This window comes from Caloenas nicobarica, chromosome 7 (assembly GCF_036013445.1).
Source record: "Caloenas nicobarica isolate bCalNic1 chromosome 7, bCalNic1.hap1, whole genome shotgun sequence".
In the NCBI taxonomy this organism is placed as follows: Eukaryota; Metazoa; Chordata; class Aves; order Columbiformes; family Columbidae; genus Caloenas; species Caloenas nicobarica.
Window position 1 is genome coordinate 17,347,659 of NC_088251.1, and position 14,698 is coordinate 17,362,356.

Genomic DNA, 14,698 nt, shown 5'->3' on the forward strand with positions numbered 1-14,698 from the left:
GAAGACCTTTCTTCAACAAAAAAATCTTCTAAAAGTTAATGTAATGGCAAAAGTCAGGCAGGGTTCACCCAGTTTCTCCCATGCTGTCAGAAGTTCTTCAAAGAATAAATGTGAGCTACCTCTACCTTCAGTTTAAGTTGATTAGATCATATTAATTAATTGGTTAGATCATGTTAATTAATCCTGAAACTTTAATTTGCCCTACATTTTTAAAGAAAATTACTGAAATTGTATATATTTCCTGAAGTCAGATTACACAAATTTGAAACACACAACTATACAGAGGGCAGTGTAAAAACAGTTATTCTAAAGGGAAAATATATTTTCTCCAGTTAATTTCTAGTACATATTGGTAATATGCAAGGAATCCCTTTCTAATTCGTGGGTCTTCCTCACAATCTAGTGTCTCTGAAGTCTCTGTCCTGGTGAGCAGTCTGCTTTCTGCATCTCCTCCCTAGATGTTCTATGTATCCAGTGAGTCTGAACAGATTTAAAAAATCCCATGTTTGTTCACATGCGGATTGCATCTTTGACTGTGCCTTGACATGTGGAGAACAGTGTGGACTGGCATGTGACCCATACACATAATGGTTCTTACTGCCCATCGTATGAATGACCCTCCCAAACTGCAGTGTCTGTCACTGCCATGGAGTCCCTGGAAGCAGACATGCTTTTGAATGGTGGGGATTTGCTGCCTGTGCTGGGGAAGGGGGTCCCAATGCGGGGCTCCTTCCCCAGGCATTGCCTACATGTGCCTGCTCCAGCATATGTAGGTGTAGAAGTGTGGACTGTAGATCTGCCTCTGAATTACTCTGCTGTTACTAATTCAGCAGCTGAGCTGAGCAGTGTACATCTATGAGGGTGTAGCACCAAGCTCTGGGGCGAAGTCCCACTGCCTCTTCTCAGTAGCTGTGTATCACCTGCCTGGCTGCTGAGGATACTATTCAGACACCTGTTTGCATCTTTTTTATAGTAATTTTGCTGTAATGTTTTAAAGCAAGTATTTAAAATGAACAAAGTATGGTTAGAGATTAAGATTTGGATTATCATCTGCATGGGGTTTGGCTCTGATGTCATGGTTTGACTTCAAGGAAATATCTGAGCTATGGTTTAGATTCTGCAATACTAAAACTCCTATGTCTACACCCACAATTTCAGGCCCCAGTACTGGGATGAGGTAAGATTATGAGATGGTCGAACTAAGGAAGGATTGAGAAAGAGCAGCCGTTCTGAAAAGCTAGCCAAACACAATCCTTAAAGTATTAGGAAAGAACTGTAATGTTTTGAATACAGATTTTACAGATATATACAGGTTTTCTATTGGCATATTTATTTTCATCTCAAGCATGATTTATTTTTTGTTTTGAACAGTGACTTGCCTGACAGGTGATCTTTAATGGAGAGGGTGAATGAAGCCAGATGTGGCAAAGACCCACTCAGGATTCTCACTTTCACCTTCCTCTGAGCCAGCTTGAGCTCACGTAATTTTCGACAGCCAACAGTGAATACAGAGCTGAAGCAAGGCTCTGTTTATTGAATGATGCGTACTTTCAGAACAGTAAAAATAAAATAACTTTCCAGGTTGGATGTCAATGGCTCCTACATCCCACACATTGAATGGAAGCCATTATGCTCCACTTTGACTGGGGAAAGTATCCTGATTTTGCTCTATCTCAAAATCACATGGGTTTCCTCTCCACTCCACGAAAGCATCATCAGGGGCCAAACCAGAGCTGTGGACAGAGCTGAGCAATTCAGAAGTCAGTGCTTCCCAATTCTGCACCTGGAAAGGGACAAACTCTGTGCAAAGGCCAGGTTAGCTGCCTTTTTGGGAGATGTGGCATCCTCCTGAGTCCCTGTCACAAATCAGAAGTCCTTATCAGCAGGTGCTGAATATTCTCTGTGTAGCTGAAAGTGCCACTACTACACTGGGACACTGAGATTTTGCCACTGTCAGGAACCTCTGTAGTGTTGTCAGAGCTGGCAGTAATGTTTCTGCCACCTCAGGTGTGAACTAACAGGATATAATTGGCACAATAAGGTCCTCTGGACTCAGAGACCTGAGGCTGGGTGCCGTCTGCGACTGACGCTGCCGTGTTTCATCAATTGATTCTGGGCTACCCACTTTCCATTACATGGACACCGCAGCTCAGGGGCAAGAGGAAGAGGAGGAGGTATGCGCCTTAGGGAAAAATGATTCTGCCTTTCGATTCTGCCTTTCTTTTCTGCCATTTAATATTGTACTTTATGAGCTATTTCCACGTGCAACCATCAAGGCATATTCTGTCATTCTGTTACCAAAAAATGTACAATTTGCCTATGAAAATCATCAGCTTCAGTGGACTCCAAATCCATTACACAAGTTCTGAATTTGTCTCTAAGGCAATTCCTCCACTAGCCTTTTAGTGCCAATTCTACCCAACTATTTTGGCTCCTACCCATGGAAATGAAGCCTTTGAAGAGTTTCTGCACCTGAGAGTCTAGCGATCTATTTTTCAGATGAGGACAGATTTCAGATCCATCCTTCTAACTCCACTGTTAAACAGCCATTAATAGTTAGCTGGATTGTTATTGTAAGTTTCTATATTTGACTATTAACAGCAACTGCATATGTGTATCAGCTCCAGATAAAACAAACCTACCTAGGGATTGATTTTATGATGACAAAATGATAAAGTTTGCTAAAAAATGTAGAGTGAATCTGTAAGCTCTGGAAAACATTAACAAAAATAACTAAGTAACACTCCCTATTCATACCTAATTCCTACTGACATCAAATTTAGCTGTGTGTACTTTGGACCCATTGGAACTGTTACAGTGAAAAATCTTGCTGTTCAAGTCCTGTTTGAAACACACAATATTTTGTATTCTGATTACGCTGTTTAAAAAAGATGTTTTGTAATCACTGTAGTTTAGGCAGATTCTCCATTGTCTGATATCTTGTTATAGTCATTTATATCAACACAGAGTGGGTGTATGGTAGCCAGCAGTCTGTGTTAGCAGCGTTTTGTATTCAGTTTGCACTTACGTAAATGATTGTGCAAGATGTGAGAGATAGTTCCCTCTGGGAATTATATATGTTTTTGGGTGTAATCTTTATGTGTGTAGCCAACACACAAGAATATAGAGAAGTTTTAACATGTTATAGTTGCTATCACCCCAAATAAATATAATTAACTAAGCAGCTTTCAGTTGCACTCACAGGCAGGATCCAAAACCAGGATCCATGGTTTGTGGTGGCAGATATGTAGGAAATATGAGCCTGTAAGGAACAACATATTGCTTTGGTTTTCATAGAGTTGTTCACCACATTTTCATAATGGTCAGATAAGAAACTCTTCAGGCCAAGGAAGGGTTAGGAAAGTGCATTCCAAAAAGACATTAAAGTCTATGTGGTTTCATAGGATGCCTCTTTGCAATTCAGAAGAAAATTGTGATGAATTATGTCACGCTTCAGTTGAATTACATTTATACTCTGTTTTAGAGAAGCTGATATCACAGGAATCTCTAGGACAGCCAAGTCCAGAAAGCGTTACGAAGCTGTGTTTATAATACAGGGCCATGTGTTCCTTCCTTTTACCACAGAGCCATAAATGTTGCATATCCTACTTTGCAAGTCAAGGTGTCCCAGAAGAGGTATTAACAATATTGGGGGCTAGAGGAAATGGAGGCACCTTACCAATGCGCTCCCCTGAGTGTCTGGCACATGTTGGCTTGGAAATCCTTGACAAGACCCAAAAGCACCATTAAAGCTTTCCTGTGGCTTTTTTTTTTTTTTTTCTCAGAGCTGGTGACAGCATATAGGGAAAGGGCACTTGCTGGTGGCAGCACGTGTCTCATACCCACAAATATTCAGTGTCAAGAAAGAAGAGCTCTTCAGATCATCAGAGAGCCAAGTCAGGCCCATGGGTGGCCTAAACATTCCCGAGGTGTCCATGTCTCTCTGCAGAGGTCTGGGTCTTTGTTTTGCCCAACTGCAAACCACAGCCTCGAGTGGAAGAGCAAAGAAAGAACCAAAGAGGCAACCCCTGGCTGACTTTTTGCTGGATGCTTTCGTCTCCTGAAGTTTCCCTAATGTGGGGCACCTCAGTAGAAGGCAAGGATGTCTAAATACCAGTGAAAAAAATCTGCTTTCCCAATGCTCAGAAACAGCTGAACTTGTTTTGCTGAAACCTTAAACATGCTCAGCATTAAGCAGATTCCCCCAGAACAGAATTTTTTCCACCTGGATGACTTAAATTTGGCAAAATCATAATCGGCTGAATATAAGGATGTAGGATGGAAAATGATAAGCTCCTGCCAGCTCTGCCTATAATAATAGCTCATATGTTGTCCAACCCTTTTCAGGCCAAGATGTGTCTCGTTCTGTTACATCTAATGAATGCCTTTAAGACTGACCTGCCTTAATGTTTATTATAGTTGTAACTCATTTAGTAAATCAAATCATGACGGTGAGGAGGAGGAGGAAGATGTGAGAAGAGAATATCTAACAGATGAGTTATCTGGAAGACAGCAGCACCGACCGACATCACCTCACAACGTGTGGTGCCTCTGTCTGGAGCAGTCTGGCTTCCACAGCGCTAGGAAAATCGGAGAGGTGAACTCCCTCCTATTTCCTCCTTGGAAGGTATTCAAGGCTGTGGCCTCACCTCTCTTGGAAGAGTCTTGAAATACTTTCAATAATGGGAAGGGGTGGAATGGCTGCGGGCTGGATCCTCTTGGAAAGCGCCCTGTAGCATTAGGGAATGACGTTGCTGGTAGCCTGCTCTGGCTGTTAAAAGATGGACTTTGCTGGACTGCTCACTAATTCTGTGCAGCCAAACACAGTTACTTCAGCTAGGAATGATTCATCTCTGGTGAAACTCTTCTGAAGTCTGCAGTGCCACAGAAGGTGCTATTTTGGGCAAAACTCCCATTTTTAAGAGCAGAAACCGGGCAGGTACCATGCAAAAAAAATTCACGCTAGTGGTCTCAGAACCTGCGAGGCAAGGAAAGAGTTCTGTGCTTCGAGGGTCTTCTCACAAGTCGCAGAGTATTGCCCGGAATAACCACCCCAGGAATCAGAAATCTGTAGCGTGTTTATCGCAGATAATCGGGGGCACGGTAGAAATGCCGCCTGGCAATGGTCGCTGGTTTTGGAAGCATTAATTTCCTGATTTTCCGACATTTGTGGGGGGTTTGTTTGATTGATTTTTAACATTTATTTTATATTAACGGATTTACCTGACGACAGACCGCGCAGCCAAGCGCTCCTCCGCCCCCTCCGCCGTGCGCGCCCGCGGTGCCGCCGTCCAGATGTTTCACGTTACCGCCGCCCTGTAAAACCCGCTCACGAACACGGTGACACATAAACGCTAAATTAAAGCGGCGCTGCTCCTCTGCCCGGGGTTGGGGGGAGAGGGAGACGCGGCCACCCGCAGCCGGGCCCCGGAGCGGGTCCCCGCCGCCGCTGCCCCCTCCTCCGTGGAGACGCTGGCTCTCCGCAGCACCGGGAGGGAGCCAGCGGCGGCGGGCGGGAGCTCCGGAGCCCATGGGCTGCCCGCTGCCTCCGGTAAGAGCTTCCCCCCTCGCCACCTGCGGGGGACCGTCCTCGGGGAAAGCTGCTCCGGGCCCCAGGCGGGACGGGAGCTGCAAGGGGAGCGAAACAGGCTCAAAGCAGCCGATTAGAGTGGCTGGGCCAGGCTTATAGCACAGCCCGGGGGCACCGTCCTGCGAGGCCGCCGTGGCAACATCACTCCGGGGGGGCATTTGCGGGGCGGACAGCAGCGGCCGCCACTGCTTCCCCCGGGGAGCCTGTCCGACCTTATCCCCGTCAGCCCACCGATCTGGGAGACGAAGCAGCATGTTTGTATCGGCCTCCCCCAGCCTGAGATACTTTTTCTGTCCGCCCCGTCGGGAGTGAGTCCCGGGCGGCTGCGGCGGAGCCTTGAGTCCCCACAGGCACCGCCGTCGGGGCTGGCACCGGTGGGGGCTCTGATTTATTTTTTTTTTTTTCCCCTTGAGCTCAGAACTCCTCGAAGGCGGGGGATTTCACAGAAAGTGAAGGGGAGGACAGGGCCCCGAAGTTATTACATAAAATAATGAGTTCTCCAGCCGATCTCTTCGGGCTGAGCTTGCGCCGGTGTGGGGATGCACACACCCCGCCCCGCCGCCCTCCAGAAATCCCCAGATTAGCAAGAAAACTTGGGGGTGTTTCAAGTGTGTTCCGAGAAAATGAATGTGAAGTTTGTTTTGATTTGTTTTGTTTTTTAATCGGGAGTGTATTTTCTCTCCCTCCCGAGGTTTTTCGGATAAATTGGCGTGCTTTCCAGAGGGAACCTAAAGAAGAAATAATAAAACTATTAAAGCACTGTCTTGGTTGTACTGATCTTGTGGTGTCTATAGCACCTTACTTTAAATGCAAGTCGGACTGTAAAATCCAGTCAAAACTATATTCATCGCAGCAATATTGGTAATAATGTATTTTATCCGAAGCTGCATTATCTCCCTCACAATAGAAACTACAAACAAAACGTATGTTCCAAAAGAAAGGGAAAAGGTTTTATTTAATCCAGAAAATAATTAAAATCTCATGTATTTTTATTGGGTTTAGTATCCAGCAGAGTGAAAATATTGAAACTCCGAGACCCCTTGCATTAAAAAGTCACAACTGTTCTATTTTATTAGTTCTGACTGTGTGAAAAAAATTATAAGGACAACATTGAAAAAATCCGGGTTTTAGAGCCCCGAATGGCCATAAAAACAATAAAATCAACTATAAAACCTGCACTAGTGATATTAAAAAATTATGTAGTTCAATAAATGTGACATTTCATGAATGCGAATTTAATAGTCTCCAACCCGTGGAAGGAGGAACGCTAAAGTCTAACAATTGAATTTGAAAGGGGCGGTGCTGTAAAGCTGCAAAATTAAGTGCTTCATTTTTCTTGTTAGGGATTATGCAGTGGTAGTGGAATGTAATAACTGTGCCATTAAAACTTCCTTTTAACAAGGCCTATTGCTTGTATAAAAGTCAGAAAAGAATAATCTCTTCCTCTATTTATTTGTTTTCCAATAATACAGCAAAACATATTTTTTTTCTTTTTGCTTAAACTTGTTCTCAGGATTTTGAATCGACAGATTGTAAAATATTGTGGGGGCCCTCCATGCTGCTGCCTTGTATCATGCACGTCGTTATTCCAGAGGGCAACGGGTCATCGGTTTACTGTACATTTATTAAGTAAATCAAGCTGCAAATCCAACACTTCCAGATGAAAACATTAGCTAAACCCCTTGGAAAGAGCAATGCCTGGGAGACTGAGCACAGAGAGAAAAAATAATCAAAACTGTCAGCTCGCTTTACGTGTACCTGATATTTACAAGACACAAGACCACGCTTTAAAGGTGAGTTTTGGCATTTGTTAACAATGTAAAGAAAAAACCCCAACCTCGCTGTATTATTAAAAATATATATATTTCCATTTCACCAACACCCTTTCGTCTTGCTCTGAGCCTCTTATTTATTAAGATATTTGTGGGTTTCAACTGGAGACCTTTTTTTTTAAAAAAAGAAAAAAAAGCTAAACCAGCACCTGCTATTTCTTAACAGCTTCCCGTGCTCGCTGTCAGCGAGGAGGCGTATGAGGGAGACGGGCAACCCGGCGGGATCCACGGACGCGCAGGGGGCACCTGCCGTCGCCGTTCCCTCAGAAGGGGGGAAGGCGGCGCCACCCGCTGCCGTCGGAGCAAGTCCCGGGTGGGTGACGGGGCGCGGGGAAACCAGGAGTCGCTACCCCTTCCGCCCTCCCCCCGACCAGTCCGGCCGGGAACGGCGCTCGGCGAGGGGCAGCCCCGCTGCGGGGCCGAGAGCGGCAGCCGGCGGCGCCCGGACGGAACGCACGTCCCACCCCGAGGGCGGCAGGGCAGGAGGAGACACCCAGCGGGTTTTTAAAAATTAAATCGATAGTGCCCAGGTGGCGCTGCTCGGGCCACCGCGCCGCCTTCCCTCCCAGGGCTGCCGGGAACGGTTTCCCCAGCGCCGCGCAGCACCCATCTGGGGGCGGCCGCTCCCGTTTACGGGCCAGCGCTGGCCGTCGGTGCCTGGCGGGGCGAGGAGCTGTTCGGCATGATTTCCTGCTCCGCGTCTCGCCGGTCACTCGGCCCTGTCCCTGTCCTACACCGCCCCTCCGCCCACGCGGGGCCTCTGCTCCGCGGCCGCGCTCCCCCGCCCCTTTCCCGGTCCGCACAGCCAGGCGGAGCGCCCGCGGGGACCTTTCCAAAAGCCCCCGGCGCATAGCGAACTCCAGGGGGGCGACAGGGGCCGCGCAAGCTCCTTCTCCGCCTCCTCCCTCAGTCCGGGGCCGAGACGCGCTGCAGGGGGTCAGTGCTCTCCCTCGTGCGGACCCCGAAATCCGGGTGACGCTGTGCCATGCGCGGATAGAGAAGCTGGAACCGGTGAGGGCAGCGCGGCGCTCCCTGCCCGGTGCCGTCGGACCCCCCCTCCGTAGCCTCAGGCCCCCTGCGCGGTGCCGCCGGGGCCCGGGCGGGCTGCGGGTCGCGCCCCGCTGCCTGGGCTCCCCCGGGCTGCGGCGGTGGTTGATTGGCGCCGCGGGGAGTTTGCTCGGGAAGGCGGGGGGAGAGTTTGCCGGCGGGGGGTGGTTTCCCCCTTCCCTGGCCGGGCTCATTGGCTAGACGGAGCCGTGGCAGGAAGGGGACAGAGACCACGCGAGCTCCGCCCCGCACCAATAGAAACCTATCGAAGGGTAACCCGAGCCCAGAGAAACCCGCGGCGGCGGTGCCAGCACCCAGCCGCCGCGGTCGGGACCGGCTTTCCGCAGGGGCGGCCGGGGGCGCAGGGGGTGCGCGGGCGGCGGCCGCGCCATGCAGTACCAGCCGCCGGGCGCGGCGCCGGCGGCGGCAGCCCTGGGCGTCGGCGTCCCGCTGTACGCGCCCACGCCGCTGCTCCAGCCCGCGCACCCCACGCCCTTCTACATCGAGGACATCCTGGGCCGCGGCCCCGCCGCCGCCCCGGCCCCCCACTCCCTGCCCGCCCCGCCGCCGCCGACGCTGCCGTCGCCCAACTCCTCCTTTACCAGCCTGGTGTCCCCGTACCGGACCCCCATCTACGAGCCGACCCCCATCCACCCGGCCTTCTCCCACCACCTCGCCGCCACCTACGGCACCGGCGCCTACGCCGGGCCCCTCTACTCCTTTCCCCGCGCCGTCGGCGACTACGCGCACGCCCTGATCCGGCAGGACCCCATGGGTAAGACATCCCCCCCTGCCCTCCCCGGCTGCCGCTGCGCCGCTCTCATCCCGTCCCCGTCCCGCCCCGCCGTCGAGGGCAGGGGTGGAATCAACAGTGACTGAAATCTGCCCCCCTGCCCCTCCGCCTCTCCGCGCTCCCTCTGTCGCCCTCCGGCTCCCGTCTCATTTACAGTAAATTAGAGACGCGGCGCGTTCCGGCGCTGGCAGCGAGACCACAGTGCGCGGCCGCGGTGACTCAGATTTGTTTTCCTTCAACCAAGTGACTCTGAGAGTGTCCTTAGTAATGTCGCGTGTGGTTTTGGTGGGGAGTTTTAATTGTGCTAGGAGATCGCATAGCAGATCTCACCCTTTTCCTGCGGATGACTTGAAAAACAGTCAGGAGGTCGGCGCCGCTCGCCGGGGCCCCCGTGGCTCTTCGGTGGGTCGGGTCGGGCCGGGGCGGGTGGGACCGGAGCCCTGGCAGCCCCTTGACGCCCGCGGTCGAGGGAAGAGTCCCCGCTGCGGGGGCTGAGCCCCGCGCCCGAGCTGCAGCACTTGTTCTTAGTGATTGCAAAACTGGACCTGACTCACCACATTTGTGCAGTGAAAGAGGCTGACCCTTTCCGTTCATACAGGAAACCTTGAGCTCTCGATAGGAGTAAATCTGGTTTCAGAAGCTGTTAAGTGTTTTCCTGGCCGCCTGAAGCAGGCTCTTCCCCGGGAGTCGTGCACATTGCTGATTACTTTATCGACATCCTCAATACAGACAAATTCAGGAAACACTCGACTTCTGATAGCCGGGATCCGTTTTTCTGATATTGTTCATTTCCTCTGTGTGGGATGTGACTTTATGACAGCTAAAATAACCAGTTGCTTCCTATTTTTTGTGTCTGTTTTGCACCAGAATTACTAAAGCCTGACGCAAGCAAAATCTTGAAAAACAATGCAGCAAATTTCAAAGGGTGCAGGCAGCAAGACAGAAAGACAAACAGAGTGACTCAGTGGCACTGGCCAGAGCCTCCGGCCCCGGGACTCGGCAGCGGGGCTGGCCCGCGACGTGTCACTGCCCGCAACTCCGGGCTCCGCACCGCTGCCCCGAGCCCGGGGCTGAGCCTGGTGGGCACCCCGTGGCCACGGGCGGGCAAGCCCTTAGCCGGGCTGGGGCTCTTGGGCACTTCTTGCCCGAAGCGGGTGCGGGCTCCGTTCCTTCGTGTTGGCGCATCCCCCCCGCAACGTCCCTGCTCTGCGCGGGGACCCGAGCAGTGGTGCAGAGAAATGGAGACGGTTTCTCTGGGCCATCGCACTGAAAGAGCAGAAGGAAGCAAAGGTGGTGGTTTGTTGGTTGTTTTTTTTTTTGTCTCTTTGCGAGATAGACCAACAGGAAACACATTGACGGAAATGTTGCCAAAGCCCGTAGAGTGGCTCTAGCTGGTCTCTCTGTTCGGCGGAGGTGAAAAATCAGAGGAGGCGAAGTATCCGACTAGGAACTGGGGTCAATAAAATCAGGCGAAGGAAATTAGCGGGCCCTGAACCCGGCGCAACTCCAGGCCCGGGCTCAGGCAGGGGCCGGGGCTCCCCATGCACGCGTGTCCGCGGCCGGCCGGTGACCCTCGGCGTGTGCCTTTCTTTGAAGGGAAGCCGCTGCTGTGGAGCCCCTTCATCCAGCGGCCGCTGCACAAGAGGAAAGGGGGGCAGGTCCGCTTCTCCAACGACCAGACCATCGAGCTGGAGAAGAAGTTCGAGACGCAAAAATACCTCTCTCCGCCGGAGAGGAAGCGCTTGGCGAAGATGCTGCAGCTCAGCGAGAGGCAGGTGAGGCCGTGCCCGCACCCCGGGGAACTGCACCCCATCCCTAGGCAGCCCCCGCTGTGCGGCTGCGGTCGGCGCATCGGCCCTGGAGACCCGGCCGGCTCGGGGTGGGGAGAGTTTGGCTCTTGCTTTCTTTTTGTGGCTCGGGTACGGCTCCTGGCGCTTACCGGCTCCGAGACTACCCCGTGCCTTCTCTCATTGTCGTTGCTTAGGTCAAAACATGGTTTCAGAATCGCCGAGCCAAATGGAGACGTCTAAAGCAGGTACGGGGATGTTTCCGTTTCTATAGAAATAAGTATTTTAATTGTCTTATCTTATGCCGCGCTCGCCTATTCCAGGTTGTATGCAGAAGTCATCTGAAAGGCTGTTTAACCTCTTCACCTTGATTAAAAAGACAAATAATCATGCTGGAATCAATGAGGGCTCGTTCAGGCAGCACTAACGTTAAAAGCTCCTAATGTGGTTCCTATATCAATTATGCCCGGCTTTCACACACTGCCTATTAAAACTCCACGCTAATTGTTTTGTAAACCCATATGTTGTTTAGCCAATTAACGTGGAGAAGATAAGTCATTGTCAGTAAATTACTTAGGCAGTTGTTTTGAAGAAGGATATTTACTGGTCTTTTAAATCACCCTCTCTTAATAAACACAAGTCGATTTATTCTGGAAATGTTGAGAGAGGCAGGTACAAATGCTTTGCTTGTTTTGAGGAGCTGCATGGAAAATTGAGTAGCTTTTACTTTTATTTACAAATAGTTACAGTGTATGAGGCTGAGAGGTTTAAGCATTTTCCCTTCCCCTAGAAATGGTGCTCAAGCAGATAAATATATATTTTTTATGACCCAGAGGGCCCAATCCTGCCCAGCTTGGCCAGATGAAGGCCCTTGGCTCAAAGATTTGTGAAAAATCCCTGCACTGTGGCCTGAATCTGGCTTCAGGAAGCGTGGCATAGCTGAGTTTTACTGGTAAATCAGCCTCTCATATAAAAATAATAAAAAAGGAAAACTAATCACAGTGCCACACTCTAGAGGTATTTGTTGTGTGATCTTCTCCCGGGTTTGACCCATACTTCAGTTGATACTTTTTAATAAAGTCCCTTTTCTCTGGCAAGAGGTGGGCTGGGTCCGTGGTGGTGCCTCCTCGGCAGGGCCCGGCCTGCGCTGCAGTGTCCAGAGAGCTCGCTTGGGATCTCAGCCATTTTAAGTCATTTCCTCCTTTTCATTCAGTTGCATCTATTTCTCTGAGTCCGCACGGTTATATTATGAGTACGTGTCTCTGCCTGCTTTCTCTTTGCTGAAAGTATCATTTCATGCCCCCTAAGGGGACCAGGCTCCCCAGACAGCTGCCAATGCAGGGCTACTCCTGCCTTCGGAAAGGGAGTTTTATTTTGTTTTGTTTTTAATGGTGAGTGTTTTAATGTTGAGTTTTAGCTTAATTAGTATTTTTTTCACTTTGCCACTGATGGATTTGGCCTCCCTCCTTTTGCTGTTGGTTGTAATTAAAGAAAGATCAGGGCAGGAGGAAGCTGTGTGTCGGTGTTTGTAGACTCATAATAAACATTTGCTTTGCTAAAGACAAAAGTTCAGAGGTTCCTGGGCTCCGGCAGCTCCTGACTCTTTTGAAGTGGCTGTGATAACCATCACCAAGGAGCCTTATTCACAGCAGCAGCCCCTGTGGCTGCTGGGGAGTGGGATCGGAGCTGAGTCCTTGCGTGCAGCTGAGCCCTTTTCCGGCCCTGGCCCACTCAGGCAGGTTTATAGGCAGGAGGCCTGGGGAGATAGCGGGACACCTGCCTTTTCCTGTAAGGTCTGGAGAAACCCAAGGTGGTTTTCCCATCCAGCACAGCTGGGATTCCCAGGCCTTCTGGCTTCATGGCCCGTATTCCTGTATAAAGCAGGCTTCTTTCATTGCAGGAGAACCCCCAGGCCACCAAAAAAGAAGTAGAAGGTGCTGACAGTCACAGTGACCAAAGGCCGGAGAGCTGCCCGACTCCTGAGCAGAAGGGTAAGGAGGTCTCCCTGGATGGCTCTCAGTACACCCCCTCGCCAGCCTCACAGGAGGACCTGGAGTCAGACGTCTCCGACGACTCCGATCAAGAAGTGGACATTGAAGGTGATAAAGGCTACTACAATTCTACCCACTAACGGCCCTGCGCGGAGAGTGGACCCTAACTCAGCTTGCACTTTACCAAGGGCTGGTTTGGAAGAATATTATGCTACAGGAGAAAACTTTCACCATTACACTGAAAAAACCCAAACAAACAACAAAAACCAACACAACACCAAATAGACTCATTTTATAATAAGTAGAGAAAGATATATTTTCCGCAAACAGTCCATTTTTGGCAGTTCTCTAATTTGGTTTAAGGAACATGGTTTGTATTTAATTATTTGTAAAATGTATTTGTACATTAATCGATGTTCTAACTGGAATATAGTACTGCACCCTGTCCTTACTCACAGGAGATCTGAATCAGCTGCTGTTGGTGATCAGGCAAAACTCCTCTCTGTCTAGTGTGGAAGCGAGTATGTACGGCAGGACTAAGCCCTTTGTATGTGTAAACCGATATAGTTTAAACAGATTAATTTAAACGCCCTTTGCAAGCAGAGAAACTTTCTGTGAAATAGGGAGGGATTTGACATCCCAAGAAGTGCCTTATGCTCACACCCTTTTACCTGCTGTGGTGCTCTCCTCTGAGACATCCCTCCATTCATCAGGTAGCCTCTTTGGAGAGATTCATTTTTGCTCTTGTGTGAGATGAAATGTGCCTTCTCAGATTTTTGAGGACTTTGCCCCACAGTCTGGATGGTTCCATTTGCAGGGAAAAAAACCCACCATATTTCTCTCCTTTAAAATCTCTAGCACTGTTTTTTACAGATTTCATACTTGAGAAGAAAATGTGGGGAGTGATAAGGTCGTGGTGCAGGAAAGAAAATGGCACCAGCTGTGGGGGATGAGGCACACAGCTGTGGGAAGATAACGCCTATTGTATACATATCTGCTTCTGTACATACTAGTTTTCTTTAAAAGTCTTGCGGTTTTATACCTCACATTGTTCGTATTTTGTACATATTTGTTCAATGTTTAAAAACAAACAAACGAAAACCCCAAACCTGGTATTTAATTTTTGATGGACTTGTCTGTGAAATAAAACTAAACTCTGCACCACCCGCCACGCTGGCCGTCCAGTTACTGGCAGGAGAAATCCCAAACCTCCCCCTCTCCAGCAGTGGCCCATGTGTGTTGTAATCGGGCTTTTTCCCTCTGGTACCATGCCGGCCACCGATCACGCTGCAGCCTTCTGGGCGCACTCGGGTTGCGGGGATCTCGCGTGGGCTCATTGCATATGTTTTTTGCTGTTTTTATCTTGCCACCTCACGTTTCGGTTTTGCCTATACCTGTGCTCGCACGGGAAAGGTCTCTGGCGGGAGGAGGAAAGCCTGGTCTGCGAGCTCCGGCTGGAAGCGTCGGTGTTTACCCCCGAGCCGCCCCTACCCGGGGCGGGGGGAGCCCGCGGGGGCTGGAGGAGGAGCGGGGCTGGCGGTGCCTGCTCGGGGCCGGGCATCGACCCCAGCCCGGGCAGCCGCTGACCCGCCTGAGTCAACAATGGTTATTAATCGGCCTTTCTCCGAAATGATGCCGGCCCGGGGGCGCGGGAATGC

The 14,698-nt window shown here is 50.2% G+C and overlaps 1 protein-coding gene across 1 annotated transcript; it reads left to right on the forward strand.

Annotated features, from left to right (window-relative positions):
* The first annotated feature begins 8,859 nt into the window (after window positions 1–8,859).
* HHEX (hematopoietically expressed homeobox) lies at window positions 8,860–14,176 on the forward strand. Its single transcript, XM_065639228.1, has 4 exons — window positions 8,860–9,244; window positions 10,859–11,037; window positions 11,247–11,297; window positions 12,950–14,176. The coding sequence occupies exons 1-4, from the start codon at window positions 8,860–8,862 to the stop codon at window positions 13,178–13,180; spliced, it is 846 nt and encodes a 281-aa protein (XP_065495300.1). The 3' UTR covers window positions 13,181–14,176.
* The last annotated feature ends 522 nt before the right edge of the window (window positions 14,177–14,698 follow it).